The 26,493-nt window shown below is 32.8% G+C and overlaps 1 protein-coding gene across 3 annotated transcripts in view; it reads left to right on the top strand.

Annotated features, from left to right (window-relative positions):
- LOC147071566 (chymotrypsinogen B2-like) overlaps positions 1-26,493 on the top strand; it is a 51,266-nt gene that overhangs the window by 12,674 nt on the left and 12,099 nt on the right. For 2 of the 3 annotated variants that reach the window (XM_085948365.1, XM_085948364.1), the window contains exons 4-6: positions 7,250-7,387; positions 23,601-23,685; positions 26,223-26,383. In XM_085948365.1, coding sequence (XP_085804491.1) covers positions 23,675-23,685; positions 26,223-26,383 — 172 coding nt within the window. In that variant the 5' untranslated portion in view covers positions 7,250-7,387; positions 23,601-23,674. Of the gene's footprint in view, positions 1-7,007; positions 7,388-23,600; positions 23,686-26,222; positions 26,384-26,493 lie in introns of those variants that run through there. The other variant, XM_085948363.1, reaches the window with a different exon arrangement.

The raw sequence follows: 26,493 nt of genomic DNA, 5'->3' as shown, positions 1-26,493 counted from the left end.
ATATTATAAAATTAACAAATTAATACTTTATGTTCTCAAAACAAATAATTTCCTATGTTTTATCTCCTTCCACCATGTTTGCCGAATTTTGAGAACGCTGATAGTTATAGTAGATACTAATATCACCCTCAATAATGTAGTTGACTAGCTCAGTAGTTTATGGGTATAATATCAAAAATTAAAATTAATTGTTTATTTGTTTGGAATTTTTATTTGAATATTGTAGTGTTATAAATGATAGTTAATGTTCGTTGTAAATTATTAATTATATCAGTGGTTCCCAAAGTTGACTGGGCTCCGACCCATCTAACAAAAATTTTCAATCTTGGGACCCACCTCTTAGCTGTCTTAGAGAAAAGAGTGCATGAATATTGGTAATGCTCAGATTCCCTAGTGGCGAGTCGTGAAACTCTTATTTGTTCCAATTGAAATAAAAAAAATATTTTTTATAAGTGTTACCAATATGAATGAAAGACTGTTGAAATAAGAAACACAACTTAAATAAAAAAAATATTACTTAAATACCTACACCTGCAAGGTTTGTTTACAAAGTTATTTCAATGGGAAGGATGTATTTGTTTCTTATTTTTCTTCATTATAGTTTTAGCATCAACTTCAACTTTAGTTACTTTTAATCGCAGTGAGTTTGATATATCAAATTTATTTCGGTATTTAGTTTTAATGTTAACCATAGCCGAAAATCCGACCTCACATAGATATGAGGTAGTAAAGAGGAGGAAGATTTTCATAGCTTCATTGAACAGGCAAGGATAATTATCAGCAACTGAGAGCCAGAATTTCGTTAACTGTTTACGATTGAAACTATTTTTCAGTGACGTATCTTCTGATAAATCAATGAGTTCTTCACATGCTTTTATTGGCATAATAGTTGGTAAGTCGTCTTGAAATGGGTTACAAATCCAACGCAACGAATCAAGCCATCTGTAGTGCATTGGCAATTCAAATTATTATTATTTTATCACAATATTTTTCGTAACTTAAGTTTATTTCAATTTTTTAGAATTATAAATAGCTGAATGAAATATCAAATTTATCACTTTCTATTTTTTTAAATTCATGTTTACAGTGGCGAGGGCCCACTCAATATTCGCTCGCGACCCATAGTTTGGGAAACCATGTAATAAATGATAGTTAATGTTCGTTGTAAATTATTAATTATATCATAGATGAAAATTACGTACACACTAACTTATATTAAACTTACTTAGTTTAACTTATTATCAATTAACTTATTTCACTAGCTTAGTTACGCCTCTCAATTTATTTTATTTTAGGCGTTTATTTGTTTTTTTTTTGTTTGTTTATTTTATCGGACAATTTTAAAGTTATTATTTTGTATCTCGATGCCGTATCAGTTATGACCTTTTTTATAATGAAACTAAAATTTCGAATTATTAAATAACTTTCACGTTGATAACAATCGCGGAGTAACGGTATTCTCGATCTTGACGAAGAACCCGGACTCAATTAATTTCGTTAAGAGGCCATCCAGAGAGGCTAAGCACCTGTATGGCCCCTAAATTTTAGAACCAGACTCCGAACGTGCTTTCAAGTTGACAGAATATTCCAGACTGCCTCTCACACCCCGGCCTCTTATCTTACATACTCCTGGGACGAGATTTCGTCATACATGGCGTCTTAGCCAAATTAAAACATTACATATCTAATGTGTGTGAATCAATAGTCCACGTGCTCGAAGATTAGTAAATCACAACATTTCTACACCTACTTAATATTAAAAGGGTTATATACTTTAATCTTATAACTAAACATAGTTATATACATAATGCAACTTATTTTATTCTAATTGTTTAATTTCATTAATCATCATTCATACTTTGTTCGGTTATCTATCGTATTTATGAAATCAGGCCTGTGCTTACGACTAATAATAAAGTAATTGGGACTATTGGGAGAAGCCCAATAATCAGGGATGTAACAACCGCCCCTTCTTCTTTTAGACGCAAGCGTCCGCCTGACTTCAACGTCCACACACCTTATTCCTTGATTAACCGTCAATACAAAATATCATAGTGAAATTATGACATAAATTTTACATATTAATTGGACGGTAATTGGATGCAGTAACCAGTTATCCACCAAAATGGAGTTTTGAGTTACAAGCATTTGAAGTTAAAATGTACACCATTTAGTCAAGATAATGAATAGAGTTATATTTTGTTTTGTAAATTATTACTTGAAAATGTACCTTGTGATTGTATAAAGACTTTTTTAATAATATGATCCGCTGTTTATAATTTATTAGGTAAATGGTTATTGAAAAATTGTAATCGTTCGAAAAAAAAATATATTAGTTTTGTTGTATTCCACCATGCACCAAAAGTGTGACTTAACTGATTTTCCATTAACATATCAATTATTTACGAATTTGGTTTTGCTTATTAAAAAAACAATATGAATATAGAATATGTATTACAAAATTATGTGTTTAATACAATATAGTAAGAATAACTGAATAAACTAAGTACTATTCTAAATAAAATATTACTACAGTAAGAGTGATAATAAAAAAGGAAGCAGTAAAAATAAATGTAAATGTTATGCGTTAACCGATGAATAAAACTTAAAATTAGTGTCAAAATATGAATTCTATTCGATTTCAAAATCTAAAGATAATCCCAACCCTTCTACATCATCAGTATAATCAGCATCGTCATTATTGAGGAATTGGTAGAAGGGTTTGGCATCTTTGAGTACAAAGCTCAGTATTTTTTTTAGATCAGTTATTTTTTCTGCTGATAATTTTTCGATTTAATGTATAATTTTGATGTGCCTCCAAAACTAAGAACGGTATCTTCAACAAAATTGACAATATTATCAATATTATCATCTACTGATAATACTCGTACAACACTATTTTCTTCAATCATTGCCGAGCTGGTAATGTCTCTTCTATTTTTCAAAGGCATTTCATTTCTTGCCATATCAATCATGAGTTTGCCTCTATTCATATTGGAAATAAGGGAAAAAATATATTACCAAGAATAATCCCCATTTACATATAAATAAAATTATTTTTATAGAAAAATTTCTTATAATACACTTATAAATTGTTAAAGACAATATGTTTATTTTTAAGGCAATATTTATGTATCAACCAAATATTTCAATAAATCATTTTGCAACTACCTGTTAAGCACCAAATAAAATGAAAAACATGAATCACATTTCGCAATAATCAGTTAAGCAACTGATTATGCACCATAAAAGTGGGAACATAAATTTTGCAATAATTAGTTTATTGAAGGCTGAAAGTGGCACATCCTAAAAAACCCTTTTTTATTATTCAATTCAGCTTATCTTAGCCTTGTATTTCCACTGTAACTTATAAAACAATAGGAATTATAATGAATTTAAGTAAGTGGGGCGACGATAACTAGGCAGATATTGTAAGAAAATGCAAAAAATGACAACGTTTAACATCTCAGTTTCACAACAGCAGCCATGTTATTTGGTGGATGACTGTTTACTGCAAAATGGATTTGTTTATTAATGTATACACACATTTTTAAAAGTCTCATATATGGCAATACAGTCCGAATTTGACCACGATCTTTTTTGCAAAACGTAGAAAGCATATTCATATTGTCGTTGAAACGAAAAACGCAAAAACACAAAAGTGTCGCTTAACTGATTACTGCATAACACTGTCCAATTATTAGTTATAAAAAATCTAGTTCTGGAATTTCTAGCCTATTTATCAATCCCCAATCCCGACATGTCATCAGGAGGACTGGTTATATGTTTTGTTAAGCCAGCTATCATGTGATCAGGTGACTTGTCTAACCATCTGAATTGAATATGTAGGCACCAACAATAGGCCAATGTGGGGATGGCAAGCTAATTTGTCCCCCTGTCTACGGATTCGACGTACACCCTGACCACACCACCATATGCCTTATTCCCTGATAATCCGTCCGGTACATATTATAATAATTAAAGCTGAGTCTACAGGAGAGAAATCTTTGCCGCCGCCGGGTTGAAGAGAGGTTGTGTGGCACAAGTATGAACCCCTGTCTATGGACACCGGATCAGAGCTTTCGACCCCCTGGACAGAAAGAACCTAAGAAAATACATTTGTATGCCTATTGATCGTGCCAAGTTCGTGGCAGCGAGGGATGGCTCTGCATTGAGAGATCATCCCCCTCAAGGTTGGGGAGCGATCGACAGGAGGTTTTTGTTTCACCCCTTTTCGGTCCGTGAACCAAGAAGTCGGACGACCTACCATTTCGGCCCGCACACACAATCGATACCTACGATTGAGACGGTGTCTACAGGAGAGAAATGTTTTCTGCCGCCCGGTCGAAGAGAGATTGGGTGGCCTAGAGATGGGCCTCTGTCTATGGACACTGGAACGGAGCTTCCAACCTACCTGGACATCAGCTAAAGAAATACATATGTTATATCTATCCTAAACCTATCATAAAAGAATACACATTTACTATTCTCTTCAGTGTAACGTCATCTTCTAGTTTACTTCCTGTCTATTCGAATTCAATTTTTAATGATAATTTTACTCTTCTGTAGTCCACGTAAATATCGTATTACGATATATCACGTGGGTCCGTATTAAATCTTTATATCTATTAGAATAAAAAGAAATAATTTAAAAAAATCATTTTTATTATTTTTCCTTGTCTCGTCTCCTTAATTTATTTGATTCTGACAATATGTCAGAATCGAAGGCGATAGAAGGTCGCATTTCTGCAGTACGATGCTTCTTTGTCTAGTACTTCGAGGTGTCATTATCCGCAGATATTTAACAATGCCCGAATTTATTTAGACTCTTTTTCCCACTGGTCCAATAAATGCGCGTCTTTTTCGGCGTCACTACCTTTGCTACCAAGGCGTTATAGTGGCGACTCAATGGCTTCGGGCCCCGTTAGAGTTATGGCCCCCACATCCTGAAGCGGGGATCTTTGGGGATCCCCAGGCTAGGATCTTTGGCGGGCCCCCCTTGTGGAGGCCATGGTTGGAGTAGTGAACGAGCTTCTCTTGAAGGCGTCGGACGCAATTTTTCGACCACCGAGAGCCACTTTAGGGTCAGATGTAGAGGCAACTTCTGACTATATATCTATTTTCCTCTTCCTCTTCGTCGGGGCAACGCTTTAAGTGCATCTCAGGTATTGTACGACACTTCCAAAGAGACGGCACGACCCCAGACTCCCCATGACACGGCGATGGAGTTGAAAGTAATCAGCTTTCAGACTTTATCAAGCCAGGTATCACAAGTCATCCGGCTGCACTGCTCCTTCGCCTGTCTGATATATATCCGTACGTCGAGAGTTCCGTTGGTAACTTTGAGAGTTGGTTGCGGCCGTTGTTGCTTTATCTCAATTCGCGTGTACGCACAAAATACATTGAATTCACTATTCGACAAATATTATGTCGGTTCATACATTGCCCAGCAACTAGGCAATAGTTTTAACATTTTTTGGCGATTTTATCGGCAACTACAATTTTTGATGCTCGTTTACGGGCCCCTTTTGATATTAGATAAATCGAAAAACAATGCTGCAAGAATGCATGGGCAATAAATGGAAAGTTTCGGCAACGTAGTCTACTATTTTCGTGTTTTAGGAAACTATAAACGGCAACACAATTGTCGTATCATTTTATCGACGTAAAAAGTTTACGAGCACTTTTACGATTTAATATCGGTAATTATTATCATTGTTGATTTTATAAGTTATACGACCGTACGTAATTTATATTCTTCATAGAAAATTTAAATTTCATCTGTTTTAAAGTATTTCAAATCAATTGTTTCCACATAATAAAATCTTAACCAAGTAATAATTTGCCAATGTATATAAATTGGTACACTACTTTTTAACAAGGCAAACCCTCGTATTTCAGGGACAAATATACTGCTTATAGTGACTAAGTAGTTGGTTAAATTAAACTACTTTGCATTATTATATTGTTAATCATTTATATAATGTTCAACAACCTTCACAGAAGTAATGCAATAATTATTATTGTATTGCTTGTTGTATTTATCGGAGAAGCATTGTCGCTTACAAAAAGTGAGTTATTCTTTTTTAATCATGGCGATATTTTTTAATTAACTGTATATTTTGACTTTGAATTTGGTGCCTTTTATAACTTCTTATGTTTGTCAAACGATTGTCCGCATGGTGTAAAATTCAGTTATAGTAGACGTTTTGTAAGTATTGCAGATATAAACATTAGGTACTCCTCGTTTTTGTGCATACAAAGTGAAATTTGACCTTAATATTTATCCTTCTGGAAGACTGCTGAGTAAAGGTAAAATTATTTTATAAATTTTATTGAAAACTATGATATCGCGAGTTTTCATCAGCTGGAGTGGAGACTACTATTGTTCAATCGCTGATCTCTTGCCAAGAGATGAAGATACAGCTTATATTCATCCGGTATCTCTGGCAATGGTGGCAGGATCTGAACGGCCGCTAGTGACAACAAATGTTTCCATTGGCGCGAGTAGGTAGTTGGCTGTAAAAATTTCTGTGTTCCTCTTAGGGTAAAAGAAAAACATTTATCAGAGGCGGATGACACCGATAAACATGAATATGAAGAGATATGTCCGATATCTTGGTTGAAAGTCACGGTATCTTGGATTTAACGGCTTTCATGCGGTTGTTTCGTGTGAGGCGGTCTGTAACAAAGACTGTGGTGATTTTACCAGCTAGAACCGAGTTATCGGAAATGATTCTTATGTAACATTGTACTGAACATCTTTTTGTATCCTCAGAATTGTCGGAAGTCATTTTCATTGAGTTTTATCGCTTCTGCAAGCTTCTCCATGCCAGTGAGGATTTTCAGCTCTGGATTTTGGCATTCTTTGGCGAGTCGACTTGCTATTTTTTTTGATTGCAGCAGGTTAGCGGTGACCATTTTGGGATCGGTCGGGTACAAACCGATGTGAATTGGCCGGGTCTGTTAGGGGCTGGCGGAAAAAAGGTTGTCGGAGGTAGGTATGTTTGACAGAATTATTATTAGGCGGCGAAACATTTCTTATAATATTTGCGATTCTATTATTGTCAGGCTGTATGTTGATGATTCGGCGTGGATCGCCCTTGGAGGGGAAAGTAAACTTTAGGGCCGTGCTTTATTGGTAACAACCACCACTGCTTGAGTGAACTATGATGAATGGTATCAACATCGTCACCGTGGATTTTTTTTCTCTTTGGATTTTATTTAATTTACTTATGCATATTTCCAGCTGGATATGCTCAACCGTTATCCGAAGACCTTGACTCAAATGGATTGACTCAGAATTGTGGAAATAGAGCCCCTATTACAAGCTACTCTGGAGGAGGAAGGGCAACTTTTCCCTGGCTAGTCAAACTTCTTTATAAAAGTAAGCTTTTTTGTTCACTCTAATGATTTGCACCCTTAGTGTGAGGCCTCAGTGCCAGCGTTCGGCGCAGCGTTGAGCGTTCTGCACAACTCAAACGTATAACCGTATAAATGTATAACCAAAAAAAGACATTGTCTACGAACATTTTCACACACGGTTATACGTTTGAGTTGCGCAAAATGCTCAACGCTGCGCCAAACGCTGCCACTCAGGACGTACACTTAGGCCGCGGATAGCGTACATACGCTCATGCGACTCGCGATGAAGTCTAGACTAATTATCCGCTCCAAATGCTTGGCCTGTCCAATTTAGGAGCGTCTTTTACCAGCGGTTTGAGCCAGTAGTCGTCGCTATAGGATTTTTTTCCTGAATAAACCAAATGTCAATTTTACAGGAGACGAAAAACAAATTTTATTGTCGTGTATTTGAATATCAGTAGATGTATCATTCATTTTTTCTACACTGTATGATTGCAACATTATCTAAGAATAGATTCCAAGAATAATATACTGGTATAAATCATTAAATGCACCGAAAATGCGTTTTATTTACAAGTACTCGTTGTGGATATTCGGGAAATTTTTAGCGCTCTCTCAGAATAATGTATGTTCGAGACAAAACAAGGACGTTCGGCATTTAAGACCATAGCGTATTGCTGCACGGCCCACGGATTACTGAGTGATCAAAAAATACGCACCTCAAATGTTATATTTATTTACACGATATTTGTTAATAATTACTTTTACTATTTAAATACTTAATGATCGTAATTACCCAAGTTCGAAGGTAATAATAACATGCGGCATTTGCCTTTTTCGTTTTTTTTCGGAATAATTAATAAAATAGTGTTTCATTAATGCATTCGCTGCTGACTATATAATGAGATTTTAATTGCTCCCTTTAAAATTCACGTTAATTACATCGATCGGCCGCCTGGCCATTACGCGCCGTGTGCGTCTTCCGCGTCCAAAGTATTTACTAATTTTTTTATTCAACGAATAAGTCAAAAGATTTAAGAATGTAGGTACCATTCTAATTATTGAACATACATAATTTTGAAAATCACTTCTGAGAAAATACATTATAACCAAGAGAAAAAATCTTTTTGAAAAAAGTAAGACACCCGGCAGGAATCAAACCTAGATCTCCTGGGCTTACGTCCCAATCCGCGCATTATCCACTATGAGGTGACATACTAATGACGACAAACTTTAACTATTGGCCTTTTAATACCTGCTCATCAGCGTTCTTCCAAATAAAGCTACTATTGGCGATTCTGTTTCGATGTTCGATTTTGTTTATTAAATAAAACTAGGTACCTACTAGTGCTACTACTTCAATTACTAACTGACGTCACGTATTTCTCCAATATTTTATGATGTAACTTACTCGTAATTGCTAATAATTTTATATTATAAATTTTTTCAAAAATATTTTATCTATATATATCTACATATTTCTATAATTAACAATTAAAATTATTACAAACTACCAAATAAATATTATATATTTACTATTGTAAGGAATAAGAACACAAAATAATAGCATGTATAAATTAATTACCATTGGTTGCTAATATTAGGTAGGTACCTACCTATATCCTAAGTATATAATATTCACTAAATAAATAGTTACTAACATACATATTAAATTAAATTAACTATCAGCGCATTCTAAAATAAATATGTAATGGCATCGCCTTTATTTTCATAGAAATACCTACATTAAAAGTAAAATAAAGACAAACATTGTTTGATTAATAATAAATTGAAATAATAATTATTTTTTACGTCATATTAGTTGCCAGGTCACACTGGAGAATTCATATAACCGTTGGTATTTTGTGTCTATTTATCAGAACAAAGTGCAGTTATTTAGGTTAAAATACTCATTTCCATAACTCTACTGTAAGTTCAGGGTGAACTGGTGACGTATCAGCTATGATTGATCTCTTCAAATTTGATGAATTCACTATTAAAACAATAGTAACTTTAAAAACAATATTAATAGAACGAAATTTGAAAGAGGACTCCGGATGGCCGAAAAATATGATAGTGGGCGTGATTGTTTTAGAGCTAGACAGCGTGAATGTGGGAGCCAGATGCACGGCGCCAGCGCGGTTTATACGGGAAATAAAAACTCAGCCAGAGATCTATTTCGATTCAGGTACGAATAGTTGGACGCTCGGGAGTACACCACGGAGTAATTGTAGCTTAACATGGCGTATTCGGGTTTTTAAAAAAATTATCTCTGTTCCTAGATAAAAATACATTGTTTTTATAAATGATTTCGGTAGAGTTTGATAAAAGAAATCAAACTGCATTAAAATGTCGATTTCGACAAAAATGGATATTCGGGAAACAAATCCTATAGCGACGCAGTGGGACTTCACCTTTATATATATATTTAATGAAATTGAGAACCTGAACAGAGTTGTTTGGATTATAACCAGAAGGTATTGTATGATCTTTTTGTAGAATACCCACTCCACTCCAAGATAATTTGTCCGGAAATAAGTTATATAATTGTTTGTAAACTTATATCACTCAACAAATGCATGTCTCAAACATTTGGAAACCTACGCACGTCTTCGCCTGCACACATTGTTATCAATCTAAATGTAGTCTGGACAGTCCAGATAAAAATTTGTGAGATTTAATCAAGACAACATTCGTCGAGATCACACGGCGCCACTTTTGATAAAACAAAAAAGAAATATCAGTAAACACATCCACACTCGCTTGTTTTTTTGTTCGTTTGCATACGTTTTCCATCCGTTGCCAAATACGAAAAAAAGTGCACATTTGTTTAAAATGGTATGAATTGTTTTTGTACAAATGTTTGCAAAAAATTGATATGCATCTTTAAAACAGCGTTTATACAATGTTTTTTTTTATTTACGGCAAGACTTATCTTGATTTGGGACTTGGCATAACACTTGATGGCAATTCCACAACGTTTTTATTGTAGGTATATTTGTATTCATGTAATAATTGACATTATGTAGGCATATTGAAAGATCTCGGCTACACACGCCTACGTAAACAACGTTAAAATATTTGTGTAAATTAATAAACTGTTCATTTTATTATACACGCGAAGTAAATATCGAAAATATTGTGCAATTAAACATAAATAATACGCAGTCCGATAGTCGCAAAATTAACAGTGATTTAAATAATTCCCCACAAAGAAGCCGGATTTTCTTTCATTTTATATGTAAAAATCCCGTAGTTCACAAAAACTGTGAATTTTCATCATAAAAGATTAACCTGAGAAAAAATGGCCAACTACTTAAAAAAAAAAACAATAATCGAAAACTTTGAAATGAGGCGTCTAATTACAAAAAGCGACAAGTCCACAATTCAATATTTTCGGGAAACAACGTTTTTATGTTTCAAGTTTCAATAATTTGTTTTAACGTGAGATTATTTTTTCCGTTGTATTCTATGTCAAAATTAGAACCAAATGGCAATTTGTTTCAGCCGATAGACTCTTAAATGTAATAAATATAGGCAACATAAAATTGGACGTAGCGCTATTTGTAGCTCACTTTTTAATTTACTCCGCATAAGGCACATATTTCCGTGGCACTGTCATGGGTTTACCAGATGCTACAGCATGGGAGACGCCCTTTTCAATATTTAACATTACCTTATTGGTTGACTTAAACACGCGCGAAATCAACCAAGCTTTAAATAATATGAAACATGGACATTGCGCTTTTTGTAATAAATCTATACTTAAAAAAAAATCGTACGGTTATGTCGCGTTTTGGAAATTATAGATCAATACATATTGTGTAAAATTATAAAAAGAATACGTGCGTATTTTTTTCTCGATTTGACCAAATGTTGACTTATCGCTTTTTATAATTAGACGCCTCAAATGTTTAGTAACGCAGAAGCGCATTTTTTTGAAATGTTAATTATAATATTATATAAGTACATGCATGTATTAAAAAATCTGGTAAAAGTTTATTACATATTATTTTTATTCATAATCTCCATGATATATAAAATAATAAAAGGTGTCGAAGCACTGATCGCGTAAGTATGACGTGATTTTGAAAATTCGGCATCGTAATAAAAGATTATATTTATTGCAAGTCGGAATTATTATGTATGGCTAAAAATAATTTCGTCGAGAATATTTATGTATTTGATTTATGTTCTACATAATTAAATGTGGAACATTATAGTGTATGACTTCATAATTAGTATAAACAAAGTAAATGATTATAGTATATACTTACCTACTTTGCACCAAATTATGATAGGTATGATATATTCTGAAATTTTGTACTTTTGGTGTAGGTATTTTAAAATGTAGAAAATGAACTTTTCCCGGTATTCTAAATTACAGTATTTTGGACGCGCATGCGTCGTACGTACATACCTATAGGTATACACTTTTTTTTATATCATACAATGTACGCGGACCAAAAGCATAATTCAAATAGTACGATCGGCTCACTTTCGCGAATACCATCTGTAAGGGATCTTGGCATTACGTTTGACAGTAAGCTGTCATTTAGTGGTCATATAGCTATCATTTGTAAAAAGGCGCTACAAATGTTGGGCTTCGTCTTGCGTACTTCCCGGGTCTTTTCGGATGTTACTGTATTAAAAATTCTTTATAATTCCTTAGTGAGAAGCCGGCTTGAAAGTGGGTCGATTGTTTGGGCCCCGCATCAGTTGAAATATGACCTTATGGTGGAGCGAGTTCAAAAGAAATTTTTGAGACTCCTTTATTTGAGGTTATATGGATACTATCCGTGGCTTTATCCAACTGACTTTCTCTTAGGTATGCTAACATACTGTAGTTTAAGTGCTAGAAGATATCAATATTTGGCCACGTATTTTTTTCGACTAATACGTGGTGTGAATGAGAACTCTGCCATTCTTGGTAATATTGACTTGTGTGTCCCTGATAACTATCTTAGAAATCGGGAGCATCAGTTGTTTGTTCTCCCGAGGAGCAGAACTAACCTGCCTTTGGTGATGCCAATTGGTAGAGCAATAACTCTGTTCAACCAAATTGCTTCGGATGTTGATATATTCCATCTACGTGAGAATGAGTATAGGTGGACGTTATTTTATAAATTCTTAAAATAGGGTCTGCCTAACTCATCCGGTGTACTTCCTTGTACCTATATACTTCATATTTTTTTGTATTTACACATTTATACTATAGAATAACTTAATATTGCATAATTACAATATTACATAATACTTTTTTAATAATATTTATTTGTTTCTAAATGTCATGTTGTGAACGTCTTAAACTTATAATTTGTAATGTCCACAATATGTAAAATAAATTAAAATTGAAATTTAAATTGAAAATATTAAGAAACTTGGTTACCTGCGAGGATTGGTTATCAGCCATTCGCCGAATTCATTTGGACCTTGGTTTGTTACAAGTTTTTCTTATTATCAGCTCGCACCCAATCATAAATATTTAAGTTACTAGTAGTTAATTATTTTTCATTCTATTTCTCTTGGAATAGGTAATGTTTTGGAAGATTTTTTTGAACAAGTCAGTTGCCAGATATGAATCTAAAAAACAATAGTACGATTATGATAGAGACTTGAAGGGCCGAGTCACTGACTGATGTTGAGGCCCCCTATAATAAAGAATAAAATAAAAACCACAAATTCACAAACTAAAAATAACAATGTATCTATTCCCTATTCAATAAATATTGAAGATTTGAGTGATGACACATAATATTAGTATAGACATAATACTTATGTTATTGTTTTTAAATTTGACTACCTGTTGTTTAGCAGCAGGAGGGGTGAGGTGAGGTGCGGAACGAATGGCGTACGTCTATATTCAACCATTGTCGAATAACACACTTGTATATATTGTTACTCACGAATATGTCGGTATAGTAGTCCTACATCAGTGGTGGAGTGACGTGGTGTGGTGCGGGTAATGAGTCGAGAACCTTTATCTAATTGCTGTTTATCTCATCGATTTCAACAAATAAAAATCGAATCAGTTTTCATTCCATATGTCCGTATTTCACACAGATGAAGTCACAGGTGATCGCTAGTTTATAACATCGTTAATGAAAGAAATGGAGTAAAATGCTGCGGCACACTGTCTTCTCAATTGCTTCTGGCAGACCGGTTGGTAAGCGTAGCGCTGTTCCGATGAACCTAGATAATTATTATTAACATCTCTATCCATTATCCATCTCTTATCTCAAAATGAATTATTTGTTTCTCACGTTGGTTTGTGACGAATTATACCATATATTATATACCTACTAATTGAAGGACCGTTGCTAATATTTTTTATAACTATTTGTACCTAGGTACTTATAATTATTTACTCGCCTATTTTAAAAATACGTAGGTATTCATAATGACTTAATCAAATAATAGAATATATAACTAAATAGCTAACATTCCGAGTAGATATCTCGTAAATAATTAATGAAACTAGGTACTCGTAGATAAAATCAAATAATAAATTATTATAAAGGTTTTATATGAATATGTACATATTTGTGAATAATTCATGTAATGAATGTATATTTATGTTCCAATATCGCCAATCCTTCATTATTTTTAATATTCTTAATTCAGATGTATTAAAATAAATAAGAAAATATAATATTTTCAGTGAGTCCCCACGTTTTATTTTGAAAATGACATAAGTATTATGATACATATGTACAACCAACAATTATTTAAGTATATTATTAATAATATCGACCGAGGGTACTTGATGGAATTTGAATTAAAATTCTAATGGATTTCAGTTTTTCACTATTCCATTTTAGTCGTTTTTTACTACCCGGTTTCGCATTTCGACATCTTCAGGCAATATGCAGGTAATAAGCTTTTACCTAGTTTATTGCACTAATTTTATTATAATTAACTGCATTTGTTGACTGTGTGTGTTTACCATTGGTGAGTGTTCATAGTGCCTGAAGATGCCGAAAGGCAAAACCCGGGTCGCAAAAAACGACTCAAATGGAATACATAGTAAAAAACTTAAATGCATTTGATTATTTATACCTATACATATTTAAAAAAAACTTAAAGTATAGGTTAATGCTAGTGTAATTTATAATATTATGGGTTAAGTAGGTATTTTCCTTCAAATAAAAATGAATAGCAAACTAAGACGCGCGTGAAACACAAAATGTTTTGTGATCCGAATGAAATATAGCAGCGGCTGCCCAACGCTACCGATTGCAGACGTTTTTCGAAGTCGGGCAAACGAAGGGCGAGGGAAAAGTCAATTTTGTTTGACACACCGCTAGCTAGCCACTCAAAACGCTGCAAATTCGACGAGCGGCCAGACTGTCTACCGCTCACTCTCCGCGCTTTCATGGTGGTCCCCATACATTTTTTGGCTCCGCTCGACCTGGCCGCCCGTACGCTGGCCACAGGCTTAGATCGACGTTTAAGGGAGGTGAAAAGGCCTGTTTTATCCCGAGGTCACTAATGCTTTCCTTAAATTGACCAGTGTCAAGTTTCTCATGAAAAAGTTATATGATTCGGCTAAGAACATTACTGCCTTTGATTATACGTGTACTTTAAACGTACCTGTTATTCAATTAGCGGTAATTGTAAAACAGAGATATTTTGTTGTCGACCTAGCCACGTGAAAACTCCACTTACACGAGAGTGTGAGGTATCCAGCGATTTGTCTTGCATATGCCTCTAAAAGGCTTTAAACATATCACTCCTGTGGTGAGGCCTTCCTGGACGTCCTAATGGCTGAGGAAAAGAAGGCGCGTGGATCCGCCTGTTTTCAGGCCGCGTTCGCGTGTCTTACGTTGTATCACCATGAAACAAAAATATTATGATATGTATTTATTGTACCTAGCTACCTTGTTAATTAAAAGAATGTAAGTTATGTAAGTATAGGTAAATGGCGTAACTCAGTAAATAGTAATTTAGTTAGCGAGCTGATATTACAGGTAATTTGGTTTGCAAAATTACGAGTGATCGCAGTTTTAGTGCAACATGTCTGGTTAGGGAACGATGCTCTCACAGCACACGGCCAAAATATCGAAGTATGAAAATTACGTTCGAAATTGGCAATTCCGTTTACATTCACAATTGCATCATATATTTCGATTATATTCAATATTTGTAATTATCATGACCCTGGTGGCCGACTTCTCTTCCACGCTCACCCTGAGGGGTCGTTTGGGTCTGTCAGAGTAAACTATGGGGTTGTTACATATTATAAAAATGTGCAACGTATAAATAAATATAAAATTAACAGCTTAACATTATCTTAATGCTAACAATCTATATAACGCCCGTCCATATTTTCCCCTCTCTTGAATACTGTCTTATAAAACAAAATTACATTTCCATCACATACATAAAATACATCAATAATAGCAATCATTATTCATATAATTACTAGCAGAGCCAGCTGGCGGTCGCCACTAGATGGCCTTTAGATATAATTAGCATGTTATTTAAATGTGCTAATTAATAATAGTAATTAAATACTCCGCAGCGAATGAGTTGTAAAAATCCAAAATGATGTATGATTTAATGGCATTATTTTAAATATTTTGTAGACAGATGCGTATTATGGCTTGGTTTTCCCAAGGTTTAATTGAGTTTTAAAAACTAACTGACAACATCTGTAAATTGTATTCTTATTTCAATGTAAACAAATATGTATAATTGACAAAGCTTAGTGAATCCACCCTACCTCCACCCTACCTCCACCCATCGCCACAGCAGGATAGTCTAATTTTTCATACATTTAGATTATTGCGTTACAATTCGTTTTATTTATTCAATGGGGGAAGATCCCATTAGATTGAAAAAAATGTAAAAACTAACTCTCATAATAAGTATTTTAAGATAATTATTACCACTCTAAAGAGATGTATCAACATGCTTTGCTTAGGATCAAAAATGGTATTTTATTTTAATATTAGTAGGTTCTTAATAATACTACTGAATAAATTCCAACATGCTTAATTTTTATTATTTGACAAATTATCTGGGTGAGAAAAATGATATTATTTTTATCACGTACAAAAATGGAAAAGTAGTAACTACTTAATAATAGTACCTACCTAATTATGGCGTAAAATAGTAATAATTGACTTTTATTATAAATAATTTTATTATATTAATTATAAATAATTAGTATTATTTGCCAATTACCGATATTACAGGTGATAAAGAATAAATGATACGTAATGTCATTTTTTCCAATATTCATAATTTGCAATAACATAATTATCTTACAATAAATGTCTTGATTGAAATTGATTATTTATGGGTAGGTACTAATAGAAATGTGAAATTTTTTCGATTATTCTGGAAATTCTAAATTTGAATTCTGACACGTCAAATGAAAACGTTCGCAAAAGAAAACAAATGACAATCATTAGTCTATTAGTTTGACAGATAAAAAGCAGTGTCGTCTTCTTAGATTATATTTTCGTAGTATTTACTGAGGAAATATTCATGTATGTCTTGTTAAAACTCATAGTACGCCAATTTTTCTTTTACAGATTTGAATAGTTTTGTGGAATATTAATTTAGATTTGTGAAATATCGATTATATAGAAATTATTAAGCGACATTATAATTAATTTACAGTAGATGGACGGCAAGATGTGAAAATGTATGGTGACGGATATAAAACGCGATTTAAAAATGATATTATCTGTGTCGAGTTTTATCAGATTGTGCCGGATTCAAATTGAAGTTAAAAGCTAAAAAATGAATTGAAATAGTTTAAAAATCAACAAAATGATATTTAATAATACTTTTAAAAAAAGGTGCGTTTTTGAAAATCTCTTAGGATAATAATATATAGGAGACTAGCAGAGCCAGCTGGCGGTCACCAGACTGTCTCGCTAGATCTTTTAGACGGCTTGGCGGTATTGGATGTTAATATAATTGTGAAGTATGCATAGACAGCGCCATAGTTTTCCCTTTGGGATGGATTTCTATTCACCTCAGACAGTTTGACATTTCCAATTATCTTGCTTTCAAAAAAATTGCGGCGTCTTACTACGGGCGTGAAGATCTCTTCACATAAATTTTGCTGCCTGTATGTTCATTTTCTTATTAGTAATTTCCATGTGCTTTTTCTCTCCCTGGCACTTTGCATTGGAGTAAACTCAGTAAACTCAGTCAGAGCTCACTTTAAGCGTAGCAATCTAAGTCTTGGGCATCTTCTCCCAGGACACTCCCAGGCAAATTTTTAGATGCTTCACATCACCAATTGACGGGTCCCGTGATACTCTCGATTAAGACTGAGGGTGGTACGGGGCGGGTTTGGTGGAGGGACTTTAACTTCAAGTTTGACATTTCGCTGATTTGTCAGATTTGCAAGTCGTCACTGCCAATATAAATTTGGGGTCATATGCGTAGTCTATTCTGGAGTCTGGGCTTCACAAAATCGTCTGACGCCACCTCAGGCTGATAGGCCTAGCAGAACAGCTGACAATCACCTCTCTTGTTACCACTGACATTTTAATAGGATCCACCTTACCTCCACTTATCGCCACTGCAGGATAGTTTAATAATTTTTCATACATTTAGAGTATTGCGTTATAATACTTTTTATTTATTCAATGGAGGAAGATCCCATTAGATTGAAAAATGTAAAAACTATTCCTCATAATGTCTTTTAAGATACTCCTAATCACCACCCAGAAGAGGTGTGTTCATATCGTCGGTCCCTATTAAAAAAGTAGGATCTGAAATTTTGTCATTTTCGGATTATTACGTAAAAGTTATTTAAACATTTATACCACAATCACAGTTTTTTTTTGTTTGTTTGAAAAATTCCAAGATACTCAAGTTAAAAATGACGGATTTACCGACAGTGTCCGAATAACAATGTCGGTTCTTACCAACCGACATTGTTGGCTGGGCGCAGGAGAGCAAAATGCGTTGGATCTGACAGTTGCTGCTATTTTCACCGGACATGCGGATGTTTTTATAAACGTTTAGAAAAGTTTCTACAATCCGTATTTTTATTCATTATGGCAAGCCATTAAGTCACAAAGGATATTAAAGACTGCTTTAGCCACAAAGTATAGTGACAAATTCCCGGAGAAAAAGAAAGAAATGAACACTAGAAATTAAAATCTCAACGGTCATTCTGACAGGAAAGGTATGTTAAGTAAAATATTACTAAAATATTATTTTTAACTGGCTTTCTTATAAAATTAAATAAGTAGACATTTTATGATTGTCATATTTTTACATTTACTAAAAATAGTAAAGTTGATAACAAAGTGTTTCCAAGTAATAATGTCGGTTGTGGAAGATATGACTATTTTAACCTACAATTTAATAAGATCTCTGTCGAATATGGGACATCCGACATTTTTAATTGGACAAAACTTTATTCCTAATGTCATAAGTGGTACAACCGACTTTTTTCACTGTACATCAACAATTCTGTTTTGTGTTAAGTGGTAGAACCGACAATTTTAATGGGACTGGTGTTTTCAAAATATTGTAGTAGGTACCGACAATGTTCCTCGATTAAAATGTTTTTTTATTATAATATTTTCTCTAACTTTTGAGGATTACGGGCAATATCTATAAAATGGCTGATTTACATATTATTTTGTTTAGTATATCATTAAGAATGACTATTTTTATTTTTCAGCTAGTGAAAAATGTTTGAAGAATCCATACCAAAATGGCGCCTTAAGTGCAATAATTTTTTTTCTGAAGAGCAACGCTTACACATGTTTCACAAATTTTGGTCCTAGACGTAAAATATACCGAGAAAATTCCGAAATTTCGTCAAACATCTGAAGTCACCAAGCATGATCGTCGAAACATATTTGTTTATTATCTGCCTATTGAGGATAACAAAAAAAGAAATGTTTGTAAGACTATGTTTCTGAATACTATTTCATCTGGAAAACGTAAGTACTATTATAAGCACTGCTTGGAAGAAATATCATGAAGATAATAATATTGAGCCTGATCGACATTGTAAATATGACCATAAAAAACCGTCATAGTTAACGAGATGGTGAAAAGCATATGCGATCACGCAAACTGTTTTCCTCTGGTAAAATCGCACCATATTCGAAAAGATTCTAAAAAACTCTAGACTAAGTGACTGTCGAATGTTCAATTTGTATCGCGAGTGGTTTGATTTGAAAAAATATTCTATTAAGGCACTAACTAAAGGCTAATACAGAGATATTGTGAATGAAAAGTTCAATATAGTATTTCATCGGCCAAAAAAGATTGCTTTTGTCATGCATTTTCGAGCAAGTCCGGCCCAACAAACGAAGACATAGAAAGACAGGAGAAACATTTAGCCCTCGGGAAGACAGCTCGCACACTTAAAAATGAAGATAAAAACGAGGCTTTACAGAGTAAAAGTATTTTAGTTGCTACATTTGATTTTCAAAAAGTACTAACGACTCTTCATGGGGAAGTGTGTATTTTTTATTACAAACGATAATTACCAACTTTGAATGTTACTGTGTATAATATGGCAATGGAAATCGGAACTTGATATATGTGACACGAAAGAATTGGAAAATTGGGAGCAATTTAGGTTTCTAGTAAGTTGTTTGTACAATTTTATAAAAGAACCGCATTAATTATCGGTGTGAAAGAATTTAGATTTTGGTCCGACAATTGTGGTGGTAAGAATAGAAACCGCATCGTATTTACCCTTTATATGCTTGCAGCTAAGGAATTCAATGTCACCATTATTCATAGATTTATGAAAAAGGGTCTCAATCAGAATGAGGGTGACAGCGTCCACTCAACCATTGAAAGAGCTAGTGATCACAAAATGATTTTATGTTCCTAAGAAGTGGTAGGTATTACTTAGTCCGTTGGGAAAAAGCTGGAGGTGAACCATATATAGTAAAGAAAATTTTTACGATGATTTGTATATCATTTTAAATCATTACTCGCAAACAAAAAATATTACTAATCAAAAAATGCTTTGAAATCGTGTAACAGAACTATAGGTAAATGCACAACTATGTGACACGATTGAATATAAATATTATTTAAGTGAACCTGCAAAAGCTATAGTTGTGATAAGTGTGCAACACGAAACACTTAAAGATTTTCAAGAGAATTTGATCTGAAGGAAGCTTATGATGGCCCATTTCCTGTGAGTTACTAAAAATATAAAGATTTGCAGGATATGTGTAAGAGTAATCTTATTCCAGAAAAATATCACAACTTTTACATGGAGCTCGCCCATATTTAAAGATTCTAAAAAATACAAGCGGAAGATGTCATTGATAGTAATAGTGACAAAGAACAAAGTTAAGTATTACTAATTATAGTTTTTGAGAACTTAGGTTAAAAAAGATACTTAAATATATAGGAATTTTATTTAGCTACAACGATGTCCAGTTTGAATGATTATAAGGTATATTTTTATGTTTACAATGTAAATTTTATGATTATCTTTTCTTTCTTTGTAAGTAACTACTTTTATGTCTATTTGTGATTTCTATTTTATACATACATTTTTTAAATTAAGCACTTCGAATTGCTTTATTCGACAGATCCAACATTATATTTACATCAAATTGCAGTTAAAATTGTCGGATCTGACACATTAGACATATTAATTTTAACATAGTCCCATTAAAATTATCATAACTGACACTTCCGACAGAATTGGTTAATTTATTCCAGTTAAAAATGTCGCATGTGACTTTCGGGGTTTTATAAGTAATTGTCAAAAATTGTAATATATATTTTTGAACCACTTAAAAATAAGTGTTTTTGCCAAATTTGGTAACAATATTTCATTAATAAACGATTTTATGGATAAAAACATCTTTGATTGCTCGTACTGAAAAGTTGCATTTTGCAGATCCGACTTTTTTAATAGCAACCGACGATATGCTTTGCTTAGGCGCAAAAATAGTATTTTATTTTGAAATTCGTAAGTACTTAATATACTAATGAATAAATTCCAACATGCTAAATTTATTATTTAACAAATTATCTGGGTGGGGAAATAAAAAAAAATACTATTTTTATCATGTATAAAAATGGAAAAAGTAGCGCAGGTAGGTACTTACTTATTGTACCTAATTGTGTGGTAAAAATGTCATAATATAATATATTTATAGTCAAATATAATCAATTTGACTATAAATATATTATATTTCACTTAGAAGAACTAAAAATAAAACAGCAAACAACATGCATAATGTCTTTATTAAGAAATATTATTGCATAATATATTATATATTATGAGTAGGTATTAATAGTTACTAATGATATAAAAGAAGAAGAAAGGTTACTGTAATTTTATATAAAATATATAATATAAAATATAATATATATACCTAATCATCATTAATGTTTAATTACTTGTATTAAGCGTCACATGAATTTCATTTACTTACCGAGATGTAAAAATAATACAATTATTACTGAATCACGATTACAACCTATCTATTTTATATGGAAGTATGTGATACTGACTATAATATTGAGATGAACGTAATAAATGTATAATATAATGTAGTTTCTTATATCACTCGTAATTCTGAATTTTTTTAATTTATTGATAGCAGTATTAAAATTATTTTCATCTTACAATAAATGTCCTGATTGAAATTGATTATTTATGCATGCTAATAGAAATGTCACATTTTTTCGTCACTTGTCGTTTGTCACACGTCAAATGAACTTATTATAGGTGGTTCCAGAAAGAAAACAAATGACAATCATTAGTCTATTAGTTTGACAGCAAAATGCAATCGTTCGCACATCTTCGATCGGGACATATTTGAATCACACGATTTAATAAATACTTATATATTTAAAGCACTGGCGAATGATTTCGGTACAATATGAGATAATTTATCCACATTCAAATAACAGTAACATACTGAATTTTGTATTATAAAATAAAACTTTGTCACCGCTTTGAAATGACAATATGACATGAACTGTGAATAACATGTTATGTTTGTCTATGACTGAAGTAACCTAAATAATAATCGCGAATTAATACAATATTTATTTTTAACAACAATTTATAAATTATATGTGATCGAACACAATAGTTTTTTTTTATCATCCTTATTATTTATTATTTGCTTAAAAAGATAATCATAGACAATAAACAAATCAACATAGCGCGTAAGCTTGTCCTGTAACGCTTGCAAGTCTGGAACAAAAACGTAGACATATATGAAGTTGGCAACTGAATTGTGGTAGAAAATTTGGCTTCGATTATGGTCGACATAGTTCTAAAAATAGCACTCACGTTGTGAAGTTCCGTCATTTATTTTTGATTCGAAACTTGGATAAATTAAACGCTCTACTTCTAAATACCGACGATAGATGACAATCGATATTTTTATTATAACCTAGTCCTAAACAATATAGATATTTATTTATTTAAATTAAATACTTGAAAATAGAAGGCCTTCGCCACTGAATTATTTCCAATCCTAACTAAATAAATAATAATACACGATGTTTTCATTGAATTGTAATTATCAGTATAAGTAAATAATATATAGGTACTATCACTTCCCTCCATTTTGGATGTGAATTTCTCAACTGTCACTTTTATTTTTAGTATCTGGTTTATCGTCTGCGTTTTAGGATTTGGAGGTACATAATTGACACACCGGAATTATGATGGAAAACGGCGAGTTTATTTACGTTAATATTATAATCGTTACATTTTTATAATCTAATTTTGCGGAGGACGCAATCGACGTGTCCGCGATTTGCCCAGCAGGCAGCTTCTCCCGCTCAAACAAAAACGGTTACCTTTCTGAGCCGTGCCAAATGCGACGTTGCCATTCGTATTTTTTTTTTGGACAATGTTGCCGGTCAGATATTTATTAGTGGTATTAAACATTGTTCAATTATTTTCGCAATCAGACGTTATTGTTTGTTGGCTTCGATACTGATTCGGGCCTCTCAAAATACACAAAGACATCCCCAAATGGGGACCATACGGGGCTGTCACAGTACCTATGTTCTAATGTACGCATTTTTATTCCATATTTTATTAAAACAATAAGTCATAAAAATATGCTTATTTACCGTAATTCTTCATGCACACCCTGTGTCAATACTACCAAAGAACACCAACACAACTGCAAATCGTTTTTAGCGTACAACAGTGTCGCTGTAGAACGAAAAGCCTATACCTAGTAAGATGAAACATTATTTACACACTTAATAAAATAATTTTACTTATTTTATTTCAGACCCAAAGATATCACGTTGTGGTGGAGTTTTACTAAGTGAGCTATGGGTTCTCAGTTCTAAAGCATGTCTTGAGATGGATTCATTGTAAGTACTTATTATAGATTTATTTCAAGGAATAATATCTCATCATTGCTGGTGGATCTCATCAATTGCCTTTTTATAATTATATTTTATAATATAAAAGATTTAAATCTTTTTATTATGCTGTACTAACCCATGGTGGCCGCACGTCTTAGGCGTTGACCTATCGTGTCGTGGGTCCCATGTTTGAATCCTGGATCTGGCAAGTACACATATTGTTTTTTAATTTATGTATGAGTCAGTGTATGGACCTAATAGGTTGAGCAAATGGCTGACATCCATTTTTCGTAAAAACAAAATCTGTTAATACAAACCTTTACTCGTAGTTACTTGTAGAGGCCCATATAATCCTATTAGGATCAGATACAGATATGGAGGGAAATATGCTCACTCTTCCCGTAGTTAATTTTAAAACGACTTTTACGTAAGATGATTAAGGAAAAAAAATATAAATATTTCCCCTTCAGAAGCTCAATGCAACCAAATTATTATATTACAACGAATGTGACGCTTTATCAAATCAAAATCGACTCGTTCGACGTGTTGGACATGCCAACTCTAAATAGTAGAATAAATTCACAACAAAATAATGTAAATATCAGAAAAAATCTTCCCATGATGTGTACCTATTTCATTGCATACAGTCACAAACTGAACTCAGGCAACAATATATAAAAATAACGGATTTCCATCTGAATTTTCCTCCTATTATAAAAAAGACGCCGCTCTTTAGCTTTATTATTTTATGTTTCACATATATCGCATAGAAATACACACGTTTTGCTCCAGTGATAAGCCAGTGTTATATTATCGTGTGGCCTGAGGCTGTAAGTATTTTAGTCTAACGTACTTAACGTAAAGCTTACAGCGATGTAATTTTTGTAAATATATTGATTAGTTTACGCGTGCCGGACTGCATATTTCATATTATATCCCCCATAACTGAACGGTTTTCCATTTTCACTGTCTGCCAGAATTAAGCTCCACCAAGTTTTTGTTTCATATTTGGTACAGTCATTTTTGTGGGTAGCAATAAAATGATTTACTGTAAATTGTAATTTATTATTTAGTTTGGTTCTTTACGCATAAACTGACACCAGAATTTCTCCGATCCGATGAGGCATTCTCTCATTACAGTGATCTCAAGCATTATAAATAGATCAAAATCAGAGGTACGTGGCGCGGCTTCCCCGCCACTTGAGGTCAGTGACTGATGGTATGTGACGGGACCGACATGTGCAATTATATATTTATATTAAACATAGTGCTTATTCTTGAAGCGTATCTGCGTGGTATTTTTTTATACAATTCGACTGTCATTTATGCACAGGTTTCGTCGCTTCCGTTTACGCATCGATTGGTTAAAATAATATTAAAACCGAAGAAAATACGCATGGCTATGTCATTTTTTTTTAAAAATTATTATAGGTATATTTTTTTTCTTCACTGACTCAAGTGGAGGAACTCGTGGAGACAGTCGGCGCGTGAGGTGTGTTAAGGTGTAAATACTAATGTCTGGTGTCTTGTTTCCGGCGTGCTTTATCCTCATTTAAATAATTAATGGGGATCCTATATGCCAACAGAGGACCTAGCGGAAAATACGAAGCTTGCAATTTGAGATTTCTTTTTGATTATTTATAATTTCAACTGTATTAATAATTAATAAATATGTATTGTTGTTTTATTAAATCAAAAATTATTGACAGTTAACAAAATAAAAATAAAAATATGTACTTATCTAAAAACATTAAAAAGATTTTTTTTAAGTCAAAGATAAAATTACAATAATTGTAAAAAAAATGTGAATTTGTTACATATTTGGTACATATGTTACGTTATTATTACATTATTTTTATCGTTATACCTTTTATTTTTTTCTCGGCATTTCCTAGTAGCTAAGCTACAACATACGGCCGTAGCCATAAATTGACAAACGATAAATAAAATAGGGAGTAAGATCATGTTAACGCGTGTGTTTGCAAATGTACCTATGAAATGCAAAATAACCCAAAATGCTCCATTTTGACATACGCTGAGCATGTGGGCCCTTAAGTTAAATTTTTTTATCGTTTAGATTTTTGATTAATTCATAGTTTTTAAATTTTTTTATATCTATTTTAAAAAACATCGATTTTTATAAAAAAATATAAATGTAAAGGATTTCAAGTTATACACATTTATATTTTTTATAAAAATCTATGTTTTTTAAAATAGATATAACTATGAATTAGTCAAAAATCCAAACGGTAAAAAATTGAGAAAACATAATAAACTAAATTTTTATAATAAATATAACCATAAAAATAATGTAATAATAACGTAACCCATGTACCAAATATGTAACAAATTCACATTTTTTTTACAATTGTAAGTTTATCTTTGACTTAAAAAAAATATTTTTAATCTTTTCAGATATATATTTATTAATTAATACAGTTGAAAATGGAAATTATCTCAAATTGCAAGCTTCGTATTTTTCCGCTACGTTCTCTGTAGACATATAGGATCCCCCTTAAATAGCGTGTTTCTTCCTACTCTAGGCAAGCAGTAATGTTGGGTGAGTACAATACGAGTGATGATTGGGATCGTCTGACTATAGAATTTGTTCATAAAGCCCAAAGGATACGTGTCGGAGAGATATTTACTAGGGATTATCCTGAAATCGGGGTTGCCAATCTTCACAATCCTGCTAGTTTTACACGTAAGTTTTATTTTATCATATTATGTTGTCGGAAATCGTTATTCCGCTATAGGATTGGTTTGTCGAATAGACCAAATGTTAGATGTACAGGAGAAGAAATACAAATTTTA

The sequence above is a fragment of the Rhyacophila brunnea genome, unplaced genomic scaffold (genome assembly GCF_057557595.1).
Source record: "Rhyacophila brunnea isolate RB1 unplaced genomic scaffold, BYU_Rbru_1.0 scaffold_20, whole genome shotgun sequence".
Taxonomy (NCBI): domain Eukaryota; kingdom Metazoa; phylum Arthropoda; class Insecta; order Trichoptera; family Rhyacophilidae; genus Rhyacophila; species Rhyacophila brunnea.
The sequence above is the reverse complement of the archived record's forward strand: the minus strand, read 5'-3'. Positions and strand labels throughout refer to the sequence as shown.